Source organism: Lutra lutra, chromosome 16 (genome assembly GCF_902655055.1).
Source record: "Lutra lutra chromosome 16, mLutLut1.2, whole genome shotgun sequence".
NCBI lineage: Eukaryota > Metazoa > Chordata > Mammalia > Carnivora > Mustelidae > Lutra > Lutra lutra.
The window spans coordinates 3,494,396-3,511,551 of record NC_062293.1 but is presented as its reverse complement, the minus strand read 5'-3'; the positions used below and the strand labels follow the sequence as shown (position 1 = coordinate 3,511,551).

Sequence of the window (17,156 nt, the reverse complement as noted above, 5' to 3'; positions counted from 1 at the left end):
GGAGTCTGGGGTCTTCCTGCCTCTGAGTTTAACCTCAGGGGTGGCCAGGACAAGGGCTCTCTCCTGGGGCAAAGAAGATCAAGCCCTTTCCATCAGCGCCCTGTGAATGCCGGGCATCCTTACTCAACAGCGTTCTGGGCCAAGGACTGGGACTTAGTGTGACCTAGGTTCCAAGGTTCCAGGGAGTCTGTCCTTCCAGCAGCTGTGCAGCTGTCTGCTGAAGGCCGATGGTGGCTGGCTGGCTGGCAGACCCCTGCTCAGGGAAGAGGCTGCCTGGAGCTTCCCAGGCCCCACTGGGTCCTCTCACCTGACTTTGTGCTCTGGGAAGGTGAGCTTACCTGGGTCTGCATTCCCATTTCCAGAAACAGTGGTCTCTTTCGAGTGGTTCCTACATGCTCTGTCCACTCAGTTAATCTCATGCCTAGCCTGGCCCTTTCTTGTCACTTTCCATTATTTCCCCCCAAAGTCTAGGAAATGGGAAAGAAACATGATTTTATTTGCTCTTGGTTGCCTTTTGGACACAGATTCCTGGAGCAGCTTATGCGGGGGGGTGGCGGTGGGGAAGTGGGGGGTGGGGGGTGAGGCCTCCTGCATTTGTTTCAGGCATCTGTTTGGGGGAAGTCCTGGGGGCCCCTGACTTGGGGATAACACTCATCTCTTCAGCTGTCAGGTTTGGGGTTTGGGGGGAGGAAGCATGGAAGAAAAATGTCACAGAGAAAGTATTTTTCTTATTTTGAGCACAACTGTAATGCTGGAACCCCAGAGTGGGGGTCCTCACCTGTTGACTTTGTGGAGAGATGTGCAGAGGGGCAGCCCTGGGCACATACTTAGTGCTTAGGGAGGCAGAGAGAGTTCATGGGCTCTGGAAACCAGATGCTCTCAGGTTCTAGTTCTGTGTCTTTTCCCACATTCCCAAGTGGTGTGTCCGCTGGTAGGTTGCTTAACCTCCCTGAACCTGAGTGGCTGCCCCCCTCCCCGGGGGACAAATATTTACTGAGCACTGTTCTAGGCATCAGAAGTGACCAGCGTAAGCCCCCAGCTCCCATGCTCCGTTGTGTCTAAGAAATCGGCGGCGCTCACACCTGCCTTGTGGGGCTGGGAAGGTTAGCCGGATAGCCTCTAAGTGCCCAGAGGGTGGGAGCCACTAAAAATAGGCAAATAGATGGGTGCTGTCACCAGGAGGCCTGTGACTGGCCACCGCTCAGGAGGGGTGTCCCAGGAATGGAGGGAAGCTGGAGGCGCCAGGAGGCAGTGCCCGTGGGGATCACCCCTCCCCCCACCTCCCATGAACCGGGCTGTGCTGAGGTCACGGGTCACCGCCAGGACCCCGGGAGTCTGGGCTTTCTCGGAACACCTCCTTGCCAAGCAGCAGAGCGCCTCTAATAGCCTGGAGTCTCTAAAAGCTTTGACCACAGCTCAGCTTACTCCCTGCAAACCCTTTGAAGGGCTTCCTTCGAACTTGCTTTGCATATTCTGGTCAGATCTGAATCAGACTAGCAGGAATTACCCCTCTCGGTAAAGCCGGGGTGGCTGCCTCCGCTTGTCAGTGACGTGGTGAAGCCGAGCCCGTCTCCACGGTGAGGGGCGCCTCGGACAGCCCGCACCTCTGCGGCTCCCCCCACCCCACCCCTTGGGTGCGGAGTGAGGGGGGGGAAGCAAGGCAGGAAAGGGGCGGGGAGGAAAAGGCTTCAGTCGGTTTTCATTAAAAAATAGTGCTCTTTATTATAAATTACTGAAATGTTTCTTTTTTGAGTATAAATATAAATATGTGCAAAGATTGACTTCCACTGGCATCCTGTCGGGGTCTTCAAGCATCTCCTAACAGCCTCGAAGGCCTGGGTGGGGGAGGGGAGAGGGCTGGAGGTGGGATCTTTATAAAAGACAGAGTGATTGAGGCAGATTGTAAACATTATTAAAACAAACAAAAAAACCAGGAAAAGAAAACAAAAAACCTAAACCAAACACCCCAACACACAGCTGCCCCAGCCAGCCCAACACCTGACACAGAAAACTTTGTGTTTGTTTCATTTGTCCCCAAAAAGAACAGTTCCAGGTTAATTCCATCGCTGCTACATTCCTGTTAAATTTTCACTGATCAGTGCTATTACAGAGCTGGAGCGGCTGGGGTGGCGGGGCCCCAGTCTCTCCGTGACTTCCTGCCTGTGCCCTTCCCCCAGGGGAGGAGGGCCGTGGGACCTGGGGGCTCTGCCCTGCCAGAGCCCGGGCACCGGGAGGCACCTGTGACTGGCCACTACCGAATGGGCTCGCATTCTTCCAGTGCGGGGCTGTTAGGCGTGGATTCCCCCGCCTTTCCACCTCCGCCCACCCCTCCCCCCACGCCGGCGGCCGGCCCTCCGAGGATCCCTTGGCCTCTGTCGGGATTGGCTGAGTGTGTGGCTTCTTGTGTGCCAGTCCCTATCCATGGGACAGGGAGCATTTAAGGCAAATCTCCTAGCCAGACAGTCAGGAGGCACAAACTAGAATCCCTCATCTTCTCTGTCCGGAATCTGGGGTCAAAGATGGCTCATCTCCTCCATCTTCGACCCGCCCCAGGTGCCAGAAGGTAGAGCAGGGGTAGGGAAAAGAGTAATTGACCTGCCCACCCTTTCCGCTCCCAGTGCCACTTCCCCCTTAAAACGGGGGAAGGCCCTGGGGTCCCGGGCACTAGATGGACTCTGCGACCTGTTTCTGGTGGCTGTCGCAGAGACGGGGACAGAACGGACCCCTTCAGGTCACCGCTTGCCCTTATCCCCCAGAGCCACGGGAGGAGCACGAAGTCGCCCTCCTCACTTGGGGGTGGGCAGTGGGAGCGGCCAACGCCGCGGCCAGCCTGCAGCCCTGGGGCCCTGGGCGCCCTCTCCCGCATCCTTTTACAGGCCAGAGACCTGCTCGGGTTTAAAGCTACCTTTTAAACCAAATCAAAGAGCAAACGAGTTCCGTTGGAAAGTTTGAAGACTCCCCGGCAGTTCTCACTAGTTCAACACTCCCGCAGTTTCCCCTGTTTGGAAATGCAGGGGGAGTCGAGGAAGCGAAGAGCTGAGAAGAGAATCCACGGCTGTCGTCGCTGTCCCCATCGGGCCCGCGGGCTCCTCCGGAGAAGCTGGAGTGGGGGCGGGGCGCTCAGGTGGCACTCCCCCTTCTCTCAAACACATTCCAGGTCCCGCCTGCCCCATTCTGCAGGGGGGAGGGCCAAAGGGAGGGGCCAGTTCGCCCCTCCGCTGGCTCGCCCAGAGCCGCAGGGCTCTCCTGGCCGGATTCTTGTGCTTGTGCCGTGTGCCACGGAGGAGAGGGGACCCAGGCTCCTCGCCCCGACCCCTGTCCTTTGCTCTTTAAAGCGGGGCATCGTACTGGTCCAGGAATTCCCGAATGGGCCCAGGCAGCTGGGTGACTTTCTCATAGGAGTCCAGGTGGCCATTGACCGTCTTCCGACAGAGATGCTGGAGAGTGGCCACGTTGGAGGAGAGGGGCCGGCTCAACACCAGGGGGATCTTCTCGCCCCCCGAGTAGATGTAATAGGCTCTCCTGGGGGGATTCCCGGGGAGCGGCTGGGATGGCGGCTGCTCCGGCACCTCAGAGGAGGGCTCGGTCGGTGGCGAGGGGAAGGAGGGGGCGCCGGGGGGCGGCATGTAGTGATGCACCAGCTTGAGCACGCAGTCGAAGCGGGGCACCGGCTGCGTGCTCCGGGGGTCGCTCTGCAGCGAGAAGCTGCCCCCCTCGCACTGGATGCGCAGGTTCTTGGTCCCCGACTGGGTCTTGACGCTGAGCGTGAAGAAGTGGCGCTGGTCCGAGCTGTCGCGGATGAGGAAGGTGCCGGCGGGCTCGGCGCTGAGCAGCAGGTTCGCCTCGCCGCCCGTCACGGCGCTCCAGTAGAAGCCGCTCTCCTGCAGCTTGCGGACTGTGTTCACCACCAGCTGGTACTCGCTCTTGGAGCTGAAGGTCTTGAGGCGCAGGCTGGTGTCCAGGGGGCGGCTCATCCCGGCGGCGGGAAACTTGCTGTGGGTGACCATGGCGCACGGAGCCAGCGTGGATCTGCGCGGCGGCGGCTGCAGCTGCTCGGCGGCCTCCGCACAGCGGCCGCTACCGCATCCCGGGGGGCTGTGGGGAGGAAGGGGCGCGCCGGGTGAGTGCCCGGAACCCTCCAATGCGCCCTGCCCGCCCCGGCTCCCCAGCCTCCGCGGAGCGGCCGGGGCACCCCCTGCCCGGAGGGCCTCGCTCCTGAGCCCTTCCTCCCACCCGAGCACCCCGCGGAGCCCGCCCAGCCCCAGCCCCCCGCCCCCGCCCGCGGGGTGGCCCCAGGCAGCCCCCTCCCCGGCGCGCACTGGGAGAACGCCGAGTGGGAAACTCGGGCGCGGAAGTTGGGTCTCCGGGAGCATGGCGGTGGAGGGGAGCGGGAGAAGGGCCCCCGGGACGCTCTGGGCGCCGCTCAGTCCGGTGGCCCCGGGCGGCGGGGACGGAGAGAGAAATCTGAGGCATTGGGGGGGGGTAGGGTGGGGAGGGGACAGGAGAAGCCCGAGGGCCCAGCCTGGGTCTTCCGGGAACCTGGGATCTCCGGCTTCCATCCGCTCTGGCCCCTACCTCTTCCCCTCCCTGCCGGGAATGACCAGGGAAGGGGAGGGGAAACCGGGAAAAGCTCCCGAGACTAGCTGGTCCCCCCACCCCACCCCGAACCCCCGCTCCTGCCCCGCTCCACGCCGCTCCCCTCCTTCCTACCTCGTCCCAAAACGAAGTCTCCGGCCTCGGGGCTGCGCCTCCTACGGTCCCCAAGGCGAGGCGGCGGAGGAGCGGCGGCCAGCGGTGGCCCGCGCTGCGCCCAGATGTTGGCGGCCGTGAAGTCCACAAAGGGCCTCGCGCGCGCGTCCTTCGGGCTTCGCAGGGGCGCCCGCCCTGCCCCCTGCGCGTCCCCGGGCCGGCCGGCGGGGACGAGGCGAGGGGCCGCGGCGGGAGCTGGGCCGGAGCGGCGGCGCTAGCGGCGGCGGCGGCGCGGGAGTGTGAGTCGGAGCCGCCGCCGAGGCCGCGCTCGCGGGTATATACGCGGCCGCCGCGCCCCGCCCCCCCGATTCCTGGAACTGCGCGGCCGGCCTTCTTGTAATGTTTAGTCACTACTCGCAGCAATGAAAGGCTGCGCGGAGGGCGAAGGAGGGGCCGCGGGCGGCCGAGGGCGGGCCGCGAGCGGGACCAGGACCGGCCGAGACGCGCGCACAGACAAAGCGCGGCGCGAGGCGGCCCCGGCGGCCGGCGGGCGCGGCGCCAGCCCCGGCGGCGCGTTCCTGGCAGCGGCCCCTCCCCCCCGCGCGCTCCGCCCCCAACTTCTCATTCACACTTTCCCCCTCCCTTCTAAGAAGGCCGGTTTCTGGCAGAGGCGGGGGCCCCCGCTCCGGGAGCGCGCGGGCAGTTCCAGGAGGCCGAGCGGGAGAGGCTCCCGGCTCCCCTTCCCTTTTTCTCAGACCTCGCGGGGACACCCCCTCGCCCCCACCCGAGCCCGCCCGAGGTCCCGATCGAGGCCCCAGGAGGCCCGGACCTGCCGCGAGGGAAGTGGGGACACCCCGAAGCCGGTCGGCGACACTGGGGCCGGACCCGGGAGCTGGAGCGGGGGTGGGGGTGGGGACCTGGGGTCATGTCCCCGAAGCGCAGCCGGGAGTCCCGGGGATGGAGGGGACGCAGCCTGCGTGGCGGCTGTCCGGCCTCAGCCCTTCGGCCCACTGCCAGGCTCTTTGGCGACGCGGACAGGAGTGCCGCCTCCCGCCGCCGGAAAACCAGAGACCGACAGACAAGAACCGCTCTCACACGTCTGGGTCTCCAAACTTTCGGGGTGCGGTGTGGGTCTGGCCAGGTGCTCCCTCCGGGCAGGACTGGCCCCAGGGCAAGCACCGGCCCCACCCCGCGCCCCACGTCCGCTAGAGGGCGCCCCGGGGTCTCCTGGAGAGCGGAGTGCGGAGCGGCTCCTCCCAGGCAGGGGAATGGAAACTGGAGGGGCGGTGGGGAGGCTGGCTCCGGAGCTGGGGCGGGGGGACCTCCCGGGGGACCCAGGAGAGTTCTCCTCGCGGCTGGAATTAGACCTGGGACTAAAGGTCCAGCAGCGGAGGATTTCCAGAAAACAGCTTTTCAGTTCAGCCCACTTCCAGATGGCCCAGAGCCGCCAAGAATGTGCCCCGCCCTCCCTGCCTCGAGTGTGGGGGTCTGGGCCGGGGGTGGGGGCGGGTGAGGAGGTGCGCGCGGTGAATGATGGATTTGCTCTTGGTCCGGCCGGCGTGGATGTGGGTGGCTTGGGCTAACCACGGCCAGCTTGATGAAGGTTGGGAAGTTTTGCAATCCGTCCCCAAGCAGGCAGTGGGGACAGACCCCTGAGGGCCAGATTAAATTCCACGGAAATCGTCACCTCTCGGTACACAGGACGCCGTGGGCTTTGGGCTGTGCCCTCTTGCCAGATGCCACCCTGATGAAGAAAATGAGATGGAAAGGAAGGGAGAGAGGCTGACAACAGGCATCGTGGGAGTCTAGCCCACGGAGGCCTGGCTCTTTGGTTCTCTGGGAGGGGGCCTGTCCATCACCTCTTTCCCTCACGACGGTCCGGACTCCGTGAGATTTGGGCAGGACACTTAGCGCTCTCTCTGGGACTCCGTTTGCCATGTGTAAAATAATCACAGTAACCTCTTCCCATCGGAGAGCTGAGATCACAGAGCCAGAAGAGATTCTGCACGCGGAAGTGTGCTAGAAACGGGAGCGATAGGGTCTCGTTCTTCCTCAGCTTCTCTTAGGAGAGGGGAGTAAGGAGGAACTCTTCTTGTTATTTTTAGTTACTTCCACAGAGGGGGAAATGGATTTATTCAATGCATTTCTCAAATACTGGGCTCTGTGTACCAGGCATTATGCTACGTATTGAAATATAATGATGAATAAGACCAGGTCTTTGCCCTCAAGATGCTTGCCGGCTAATGAAATGGATCCCCCGTCCCGAATCAGGAGTCAGTTTTTTCTCTTGTCCAGGAGAAGGACAAGAGGAGGTTGCACCATGACCATACCCTTCTGTCCTGAGCCTGTGGAAGACAAGAAGACTCGAGTTAATGGATGAGAAAGTGCTTTGTAAATTATAATGCTCTGACACAAGTCAGGTTCATTCATCCAGTCCGCAAACCTTCATTGAGTGCCTGCTGTTGCCAGGCACGGAGCAAAGTGCTGGGCAGACAGAAGCACTGGGTGAATCCTGCAAGGAGACAGGCGAGAGACATGCCCCCCCCCCCTCCCGCCGCCCCGCCCCTGCAGTGAAGACACCGAAAGAAAGGGGAGATTGTAACGAGGACCCTAGGATACTGTAAAAGTTCATTTGTAGGGAAGGGATGTTGAAGGGGGAAAGATAAGGAGGAGGAAACACGCCTGGAACTCTGGGAATTCCAGTCTAGTTGGAGGCACTCTTGCCTCTGAAGCAAGAACATGGTCCCCAAATGAGCCTAGGCTCTGCGGAGGACCCACAGCAAAGGCTGCATGTCTGCCGGCAAGCTGGGAGTGGGGGAGGGGGCTGTGAGGGGGGCTTGCAGTGGGGGAGGGCAAGCAGCAGTTGTGGGGGCTATGCCCTCCTTACATACTGATTCTGGAGACTGAACTCCTGTCTAGCCTCCACTAGCCAGTAGCTGTATGACTTCTGGTAATGTACTTCCCCAGGCATGCCTCAGTTTCCTGATTTGTAAAATGGGCTGATAATAGTAGCTACCTCACCTGGTTGTTGTAAGGATTAAATGAGCTAATGTGTGCAAATGCTTAGGATGATACCTTGGACATATTAAATGCTCAGTGCACGTTGGCTACTTTTTAAAAATTTTTTTAAAATTTATTTTCAGAGTAAGAGTATTCATTGTTTTTGCACCACACCCAGTGCTCCATGCAAAGGCTACTTTTTTTAAAAACACTGGGTTGTCTGGACAGAGGAGGCATGGCGGCAGCCCTGGCTGCTGGGGGGATGGGTGTGGCCAGGAATGTCTTTCTGTTTTGGAGAGCTGTGTTATCTCCTGTGTAAGACACATTCCATGAAGCCACTTGTCTTCAAACGGATTAGCCAACTACCAAGTTTCCCTTCGGTTTTCTAATATCTCCGCGTTTCCAATGCCTTGGGATGATCCAGACTCAGCCAGTGTGTGTCTAAGGCCACCATCAGTGGTCACCACCCCACTGACCTCTCATGGATCCCCAGGCTGTCTCCAGAATGTTCCCTAGGCCTGGATCTTTGCATGTTCATTTCCTTCCGGGTGGAACTGCCTTCTACACTTTGGCTGGTTTCTACTTTTCCTTTAAGACTTGGCAGAGACTCAGTGCAAACTTCCAGGGGAGTCCTTTCCACGTTGACCAACATGCCCTGTGAGTGAGAACCTTGAAGAACCAGACTGTGGTCGGTTTATTCATCGAGGATTGAAAGTGCTCGATGAATCTTTTTTTTTTTTTTAAGATTTATTTATTTATTATTTTAGAGGATGGAGGAGCAGAGGGAGAGAGAGAATCTCAATCAGACTCCCCACTGAGCACAGGGCCCCATGCACGGCTCCATAATATGATCTGAGCCAAAACCAAGAGTTGGATGCTTAACCAACCAGGCCACCCAGGCGCCCCTCCATGAATTTTTTTTTTTTTAAGATTTTATTTATTTATTTGACACAGAGAGAGAGAGATCACAATTAGACAGAGAAGCAGACAGAGAGAGAGGAGGACACAGGTTCACTGCTGAGCAGAGCACCCAATGCGGGGCTCGATCCCAGGACCCTGAGACCATGACCCGAGCCAAAGGCAGAGGCTTAACCCACTGAGCCACCCAGGTGCTCCACCCCCTCCATGAATCTTTAAGAGATTGTTTTAATTCCTGTTTTCCATCATTTTCAGGTGCCACTGACCGCTTATTTCTAGAGTCGCTTTTTTGGTTTCTTCCTGCAGGACTTGGGAGCTTCTGGAAGCATCTGGACGTCCCACGTGCCTTTGGTGGGGACTAATAAGCCCATTAATTTGAAGATAGACAGAGTGAGGACTCCAGCTTTGCTGGAAAAGTGGGAAAGGAGGCAATGGGCCAGTACAAGGGCACACCCCGGGAGACCCTCTTCCAGGCAAGAGAGATACCCGAAGCAGAGCCATCCCAGGGCCTTGTTGTCCGGTCCCCCCCCCCCCCCCCCCCCCCCCCCCCGCCTGCTGGGAGCTTCCTGGAGAAGAGCTCATCCACAGTCTGGCCCCTCTGCCCCACCCGCTGTCTTCCTGGCTTTGGGATTTAGGAGACTCCTGCCTTCTAATCTCTTCCTTTGCAGAATTTCTATGAAGTCAGGATCCCATTTCCAGGCAAAGGTGCTTGGTCATAAAGATAATACAGATTCACTCAAGAGGGAGGGGAAGTACACAGTGGTTTCAGCTGCCTGTAGGGCCCCACTTACTCATGGTGAGTGACAGATGATGAGCTCTTCCCCAAACCTCGTAGATGGGAACTCTGGCGCCTGTGGGGTGGTCGTGGGACGTGATGTCCCGGCCTGGTGAACACAACGTCCCATACTGGCCTAGACGCTCCTCTTGTCCTCTGGCCGGCCTGGGGACAGGCTGTAAGGCTACCATTGTTCAGAGGCATGGGTTAGGAGACTGGCCTCAGACCACAGGGTTGCTCAACCCCAGGCCCTCAGCCTCTCTCTGTCTTTGACCAGTGGGTTTCCGATGGCACAGGAGGGCAGCCTGGGTTGGCCTACCCCGTGGCTTTGTCTTGCTTATTCCGCATTGACGGTGCGCGGGTTACTTGACTAGGCCTGGGGATGGGAAAGAATCTGGTTCCTTCCCTCTGCAGCTTCTAGTCCAGCGCTGGTACTTAAGAGGGCACAAGGCAGTAAGGCTTCTCCTCTTCTTGCCCGCCCGCCCCCCACTGCCACTTTTTCAGCTAATTTGAAGAGGATGTGGGGGACCTGTCTCATCAGACCTCTTGGAAGCCGTGTCCCCTGCTGTGGCCTGATGTACCTTGTTCCCTCCCCAGCGCAGCCCCTGTGGTCCTTGCTGGAGGAGGGCTAGGGCAGACGTGACCTTCCGGTGTAGGGGGGAAAGGTCGAGGGAATCTCACCACAGGTGGACCCTGCTCCCTCTCTCTGCTGCTTGTGACAATCCCCAGAGCAGGCCAGGGAAACCAAGACAATGGCCTGTGGCATTTGTTCCCGCTGGGAGGGGCAACAGAGCTAATGAAAAGGTTTGGGGCTCTCAGGGCTGGAGCCGCAAGCCTGACATTCCAGGCCCAGCTGGCCTCTGGCATTTCCCAGAAAAAGTGCCGAGGGAGGGGAAAGAAAACACTTCGCCAACCCACCCGCCCACTCACCCACCCTGCCTTTTCAGAATCCTTGTTCCCTCCGGGGCTTGGGCTGGGCCAGAACTCCAACCCCTGCCCCGGGGGGCTCATTCTTCCCCCCACAGAGGGGCCGTGGGAGGGTGGTGGGTCAGTGGGGGAGACTTTAGGAGGGCGCAGAGGGTCTGAAGGGTGTGGGGTGCCTCTTGCAGGGAGGGAAGTTTCTTCCCACAGCTCTTCGAGGAATCCACAGCTGTTCCAAGTTCTGAGTTGGGGGCAGAGAGCGGGACAGTTAGCTTCCAGCCGACTGTCTCTCTTGACCCCAAACCAACAAACCCTGCTCCGTCTGGGGCTGGGATGGGACTCGCCTCCATTGACCCTGCAGCAGCCGCTGTGCCCGCGCCCGCACTCAGGAACAGACACCCAGGCAGCGGGCAGTTCTGGGAAGAGGCCGTGGTGAACCATCTGGGCTGCGACGCAAGTGAGGCCTGGCCCAGCGCCCAGAGCTAAAGTGGCAGTGCCCAGGAGAAGTACAGCCTGGCGAGGGGGGTGAGGAGTGAGGCTGGCTCCCGGGAGCTGCTGCCCTGGGCCCCAGACGCCCAAGGGCTGGTGGAGGACTCCTGGGTGCAAGGCCTACAATAAACCAGGTGGCTGCCCCCCTCTCCGCCCCCACTCCCCCGCCTGGAGCAAGGTGGCTAGGAGCCCCTGACCCATGGGGTTCTGGGGTCAGGCGTTGCTCACCAACTCACTTGCGGATGCGTGGAGCATCTGAATTGAGAGCCCATGGCCTGTCCTAGGCTCCCTGCAGTAGCGAGATCCCCACGGGGACCTCCAGAATGCCCCGTCCGGGGGTGGGACAGCACTAGAAAGGTCCTTGGCTCCCCCACATCGTGAAGCATGCACTGGCAGGCACTTTGTCAGGCACTGAGTCTTGGGCCAGTTCAAAGGGGAAATGATACACCCTCCCTCTGGCTCCCAAGGTCTGGAACCAGCCACAGGGGCAGAGAAGTGTGTTGGAAGGAGTGGGAGGTGGGGTACCTATCAGGGACGAGGTGAGGTTGAAAGCATGACGTCATTCCTTCCCACTTGTCCCTTTGCTCTTGCTGCACTCAGGTGATTTCACACTGCATAGTTCAGAGTTCTCGACCTAGGTACATACACTGCCCCCTCCCCAGGATTTCATACGCCCCCTATATTTGTAAACAAAATGCTAGCAGCAGTCAAGATTTCTGGGTAGATGAGCCTACCCAGAGTCACTTCTTGGTCTGGAAAGACTTATTTTTACGAAACCACTCACTCGTTTATTCACTCGTTCCTTTAAGGGATAATTTATTGAGCACCTACTACGTGTCAGAGGTTGAGCAGGGTGCCCGGAATTTATCAGTCTGGGTCCTCATGAAGCTTAGATTCTTTCCAGAAGGACAAGATTTGGCCACAACTGATGTCATGATTAATTAATTTTGACTGTACGAGTGCTATAAAGGAAGTCCCGGGGGGTGGGTTCTGTGTGAGCATATGATGGGGAGACCGAATCTATCGGGGGGGGGGGGGACAGGTGAGGGGATTCCCTGAGGAAGTGACACATCCAGGCTGATGGGAAGCTGAGGCCTGGAGGGGTCACCTGACCTGCCCAAGTTTCCCAGCTTGTGGGTGCCAGGTGCAAGTGGAGCCCGGGACCCTGCACACCACCCGTGCTGGCTTCTGCCGCTGAGCATCTTCTCTGCGGCTGCCTTCTGCCTCTCTCTCCTCCCCACCTACTACAGGTTTTGGCTCCCTACTTCCGAGCGCCACCTGAGGCAGCTAAAAGCAGACAGCACGACCATATCACACTCCCCTGAGCCTCTGAGAAGTGGGTCAGGGACCTTCTCTGAATTTTGGAACTTCGAAACTTAAAAAGCATTTTGCAAAGAGGTAGTACAATCGAAAGGTACAGACAGTTGAACTGTGATCTTCTACTATTACTTTGTCCTCCCATGGTGCCTGGGACATTTTTTTATAGACCAAAGACATACATGAGGTGGTAAATTATAGGCTGAACACGACCCCATGCATTGGTTGGATTGCACAGAATTAAAAACAATTTTTTAAAAGATTATTTATTTACTAATTTATTTGAGAGAGAGAGAGAACACGCGCACAAGCAGAGGCAAAAGCAGAGGGAGAAGCAGATTCCCCACTGAGCAGGGAATCCCAAGATGGGTCTTGATCCCAGGACCCTGAGATCATGACCTGAGCTGAAGGTAGGCACTTAACCCACTGAGCCACCCAGGCGCCCCTAAAAAATTTTTTTGAGACAACGTTTAAAAATCTGGAAATTTCACATTCACATCTGAATTTGGGGCTTTCTTTGGAAAAATTGGATGATCTGGCATCACTGGGTCTACATTCTGGCAGGTCTCTCCTGGTCTTTTAGATGGGACCTGACCTCTCCAGCTCAGTACAGGGCCACACCCAGGACTGGCCTCCCCTCCCTGCCAGGAGCTCCAGGCACTAAGGCAGCAACTCCACTGGGCCTCAGTCTTCCCACTTCCCCTCTCTGGGTTAAAGGGCAATGAGAGCAATGGCCATTGGAGGGTTCACTTTGAGTATCTTTCCTAAATTCCACGTCACTGAAAATAAATCACGCCTGGTCCTGAGAGTCTCACCTGCTTGGGCCTGGTCTGATTTAGCCTCATCTCGTCAAGCCAGACCTGTCCCAAACCTGCTTCCCATCAAGCCAGACCTGTCCTGAGCCGGCTTCCCATGCCAGGCCCAGGGCACACTTAGCCTCTTGTTTCAATTTGTCCCCAGGGGCCAGGCAGGGAGTAGCAGGGCAGAGTGGGGTTCTGCCGGGGAGCTCCCTGCAGCTCGCCTTGGCTACCCAGGCTGGACCCAGAGAGCCCGGGATTCCCTAGGGCAGAACTGGCCACGGGCCTCTGTGGTTCCCGCCGCGAGGGACTGCTGCATCGGGAGGAGATGGGCAGCTCCTTGCTGGGGTGGCGTTGGCTGCTTGCCACGCCACAAGAGGCTGAGATTCCCCTGAAACTGAGGGCTACGTTTATCTCTCGCTAGCGACAGAGAAACAAACCAGCACCCTCTGCCCAGGAGGCATTTCCAGAAATTTGGGCCCTGGCTTCTTGTTCATAAAATGCCAGGTGATCCCGGGCCTCTCTCTGGGGCATGAGGCCAGGAGCATGTTGAGCAAGAGGTGTTTTGTTTTGCAGATGACAAGATTTTCGACACTGAGAAGTTGAAATGATACATAACAAGAACCTTGACCAGCTCCCCACCCTACCCTAGAAGTGGCTGGTTCGAGCTTCTGTGCTTGGCCCATTTGTTTTCCACAACTTTCAGCTTCTCTGGGCCTCTCTCCCCAGCCCCTGCCCCGCCCCCAGCCCCAGCCCCAGCCACCTGAGGTCTCCAGTGCAGGAAGACCTCATCTCATCCATATTTGGGGCCTTGTGGGCCTGGCAGGCCTCCCACCTGCTCCCCAGCTCTGGCCACGGGAGAAGATGTCTTCTGAAGCACAAATTGGCAAACCATGATACGTGGGCCGGCAGACTGGTTTTGTTGATAAAGGTTTATTGGAAATAGAGCCACGCACATCACCCTGTCATGTACGTTCATTCAGCCGGGGTGGGCCGAGCCTGCTTCTATTGGCAGGTCCTCCTGTTTGGGATGTTCAGAGCACACAAGGCGCTAGGGGCTATGGCACGAGATGCACGGTAGGTAGTGGGGAGATGGGCAAAATGGGTGAAGGGGAGTGGGAGATACAGACTCCGCGTTATGGAATGGGTAAGTCATGGGGCTGAAAGGCATAGCATAGGGAGTACAGGGGATGGTATTTTAATAGTGTTGTAGGGTGCCAGGTGGTATCTAGACTTGTGGAGAGCAGGGCATAAGGTATAATGGAGATGTCGAATCATTCCCTGCAACTAATGTAACCTTGTGTGTCAACTGTTCTTTGATAAACACACAAAACATTAAACCAATCAATAAGATTAGATCACAGTAGGTAATAGGCAGAATAAATGGGGCCACGAGGTGTTTGTAGGGGGAGCACCGAACTCAAATGGAGGAGAGGGGCTGGGGGGATATAGTTGTGAGCAGACAGAACAATTAAGCCGAGATCACCAGGAGGCAACGTGTGTGTGTGTGTTGGCGGGGGTGGGGGGGAACTTGAAGGATTGAGAAAAGGTAGGCTGGTGAGGCTGGGCAGTGACTCAGTGGAGGAATGGAGGCAGAGCCCCCAAGGCTGGCTTCATTCTGTCCTCATCCCTAAGCTACATTCCCTATTAAACCAGACTGAGCCCCTCCGAAGCAGCAAATCAGGCCCCCCAACAAACTGACTGAGTTTCTCATCACCGGTGGAAGAAGATGGGCTGACCCACCTCCCCTTCCTTGAATTTGCTAGTAGCCTTGTGGCTGAGAGAGACCCTTAGGCACAAAGTAGGCTCAGGGAGGAGGGGCCTTCCGCTCTCATTGACATGATTTTCGGTTCGGGTGTGAATCACAGACAGTGAGGCCCGGGCCCTTGGCTCAGGATTTCCTGGTGTTTCCTGCCCGGGACAGTAGCCTTGCTATCAGGGGCACCAGCCCATCACTCCCTGACGTCAACTCTCCTTCCAATGAATGCGTTTCCTTTTCCGTTTGGGAAGACCAGATATCTGTCATTAGTCCCATCAACTCTGCCATTCTAACTGGGGCACCTCCTGTTCGGGAAGGGGCCAGTGAGATTAACCAGAAGGCAGTGGGTGAGGGTAGGAGGGTGAGGGGAGCCTCAGTGGCTGGGCTTTCAAGCCACCATGGGGTCTCAGAGGGCAAGTGCCTTCTGGTCCAGGGTCATCAAGGTGTGAGTGGAGAACCCAGCAGCAGTGGTGGTGTCTGCCCTAGACCGCTGGCCCCCCAAGCAGTTTGGGGCCCTCCCACGCCTCCTCCCTGGGCCACCTGTGTCACCTGAGTGTCTTATCTGCTCTGCTTGTTCCCACAAACCTGTCCAGATGAGATCTCCTGGTGGAAAGTGTTTATACTGTCATCGTGTAAAAAAAAAAAAAGAAAAAAGAGAGAGAAAGAAAGAAAAAAGATTGCTCAATTTCTGAAAACCATCATCTAAAATTTTTGCAACTTCCCAATGTGCACGTCCTGGGGCAAAGTTGTGGTTGCCTCATTCCGGTTGTAGCTCTGACAATTTCAAACTAGACTTAAGGGCCAAAGGCTCTAGCTGTGTGGCTTCAGAAGCGACTGGGTCATCGCAGGCTGTTTATATATAATGTAAATACTAGTTTAACTTACAATGCTGTATTATCACTGTGTGTTAGTACAGTTTATTTTATTTTTAAAAATATTTTGTTTATTTATTAGAGAGCAAGTGAGTAAGAGAGACATGAGCAGGGGGAGGAGCAGAGAGAGATGGAGAAGCAGACCCCTTGCTGAGCAGGAAGCCTGACCAACAGACCAAGCGAAGACTGGGGGCTCCATCCAGGGACTCCAGGATTATGACCCGAGCAGAAGGCAGACGCTTAACCGACTGAGCCACCCAGGCGCCCCAGTACAATTTATTGTAGATCAGAAATTCCCAAAGGGACAGTTCTGTGGTTGTTGGTCTCACTTAATACCTCCCCTGGCAAGCACCACATGCAAAAAGAAACTGCTAGCTCTTTTCGGGGATGGGTAGGATGCTCTCATGGTCACCATCAAGCATCATGGTTCTGGCATTCAGCGAGTTGACTCTGAAACCACCTCATGTCCCGGGAGCTGGGCAAAAATGGAATCACGCAATGGTTGGTCTCATTCTAGTTACTGGAAATTAGGAAATTTGATGATTCACCACTTCTAACTCGGAAGAGTTGAATCAAGTACCACCTTGTGTTCATAACGCTCTCTAAACATAAAGGAAAAATTAAAACAATCTGAAATGCCCGTTACTTGTAAACAGCTTGGAAACTCTTGAATAGCACCAAACAGCCAATGTTAGCATTTTGGTGTATTTACTTTCAGTCTGTCTGTACACAATACTCCCTCCAATTTTTCATATCCTTGATGAGATAAGCTCTATACTACTTCTTGGAAATTTGGATTTTACACTTAATGTCATTAAACATTCCTCTGAGATGTAATTTTATTTTAAAGAATTTTATTTATTTGTCAGAGAGAGAGAGCAAAGATGGGGAGCGGCGGGCAGAGTTCTGGAGAAGCAGGTTCCCCGTTGAGCAGGGAGCCCCATGTGGGACCGGATCTGGGACCCTGGGATCCTGACCAGAGAGGAAGGCAGACGCCTCCCCGACTGAGCCACTCGGCGCCCCGGCTTGCGCATTGCTGATACTTCGAACAGGGCCAAGAACATCCTTGCAGGGAGCACGTAACCGACTTCCTTGGGATACCCGGGTGGACAGGGGATGTGGAAGGTTCTGCATCGGGTGTATCCAAACCCTTGAGCCCTCACAACACTCTCTGGGCCAAGAGAAGTAGGATGTGACGATCTCCCACCGCTCTCCCAGTTCCCAAGCCTCTGTCCCAGTGGGTCGTCCCAGGAACGCCGTGTTTCGGACCCCATCTTCCCCCCACCGCCTCTCCCCCTTCAGGATCCTGCAGGGTGTCCCTTTTGAAGGTCAGCTACAGGAGGTGCTCTCGGCTCCACGGACGCGCGGTTCTCGGGTCGCAGAACCGTACGCTCGGGGGCGGGCCCAGCGCACCTGTCCCCGAGCCTGGGTGCTGGGCGTGACCTGGAGGGCGCGAGGCCAGCACGCTCAGGAGCGCGAGGTGGGGCTGGGCGGGAGGGAGAGAGGCTGCTCAGCCCGCTGCGCCTGCGCCCTGCGCGCCGCCCGCTCACCTGCGTCAGCCCCGCCCCCTCCCCGTGTCCGCGAGCGCCGCTGTCAATAAAGTTCTTGCGCGCCGGAAG

The 17,156-nt window shown here is 57.3% G+C and overlaps 1 protein-coding gene across 1 annotated transcript; it reads right to left on the bottom strand.

Moving 5' to 3' along the window:
• Positions 1-1,692: 1,692 nt before the first annotated feature.
• On the bottom strand, positions 1,693-5,101 carry SOCS3 (suppressor of cytokine signaling 3). The gene is made up of 2 exons (XM_047706518.1): positions 4,711-5,101; positions 1,693-4,095 (listed from the first exon to the last, which is right to left on the bottom strand). Exon 2 carries the CDS (start codon positions 4,005-4,007, stop codon positions 3,330-3,332), a length of 678 nt encoding a protein of 225 aa, XP_047562474.1. The 5' UTR covers positions 4,008-4,095; positions 4,711-5,101; the 3' UTR covers positions 1,693-3,329.
• Positions 5,102-17,156: the final 12,055 nt, after the last annotated feature.

What these genes read in the sequence shown, in the direction of transcription:
- SOCS3 (XM_047706518.1), bottom strand. Translation starts at nt 4,007, where the DNA reads ATGGTCACCCACAGCAAGTTTCCCGCCGCCGGGATGAGCCGCCCCCTG.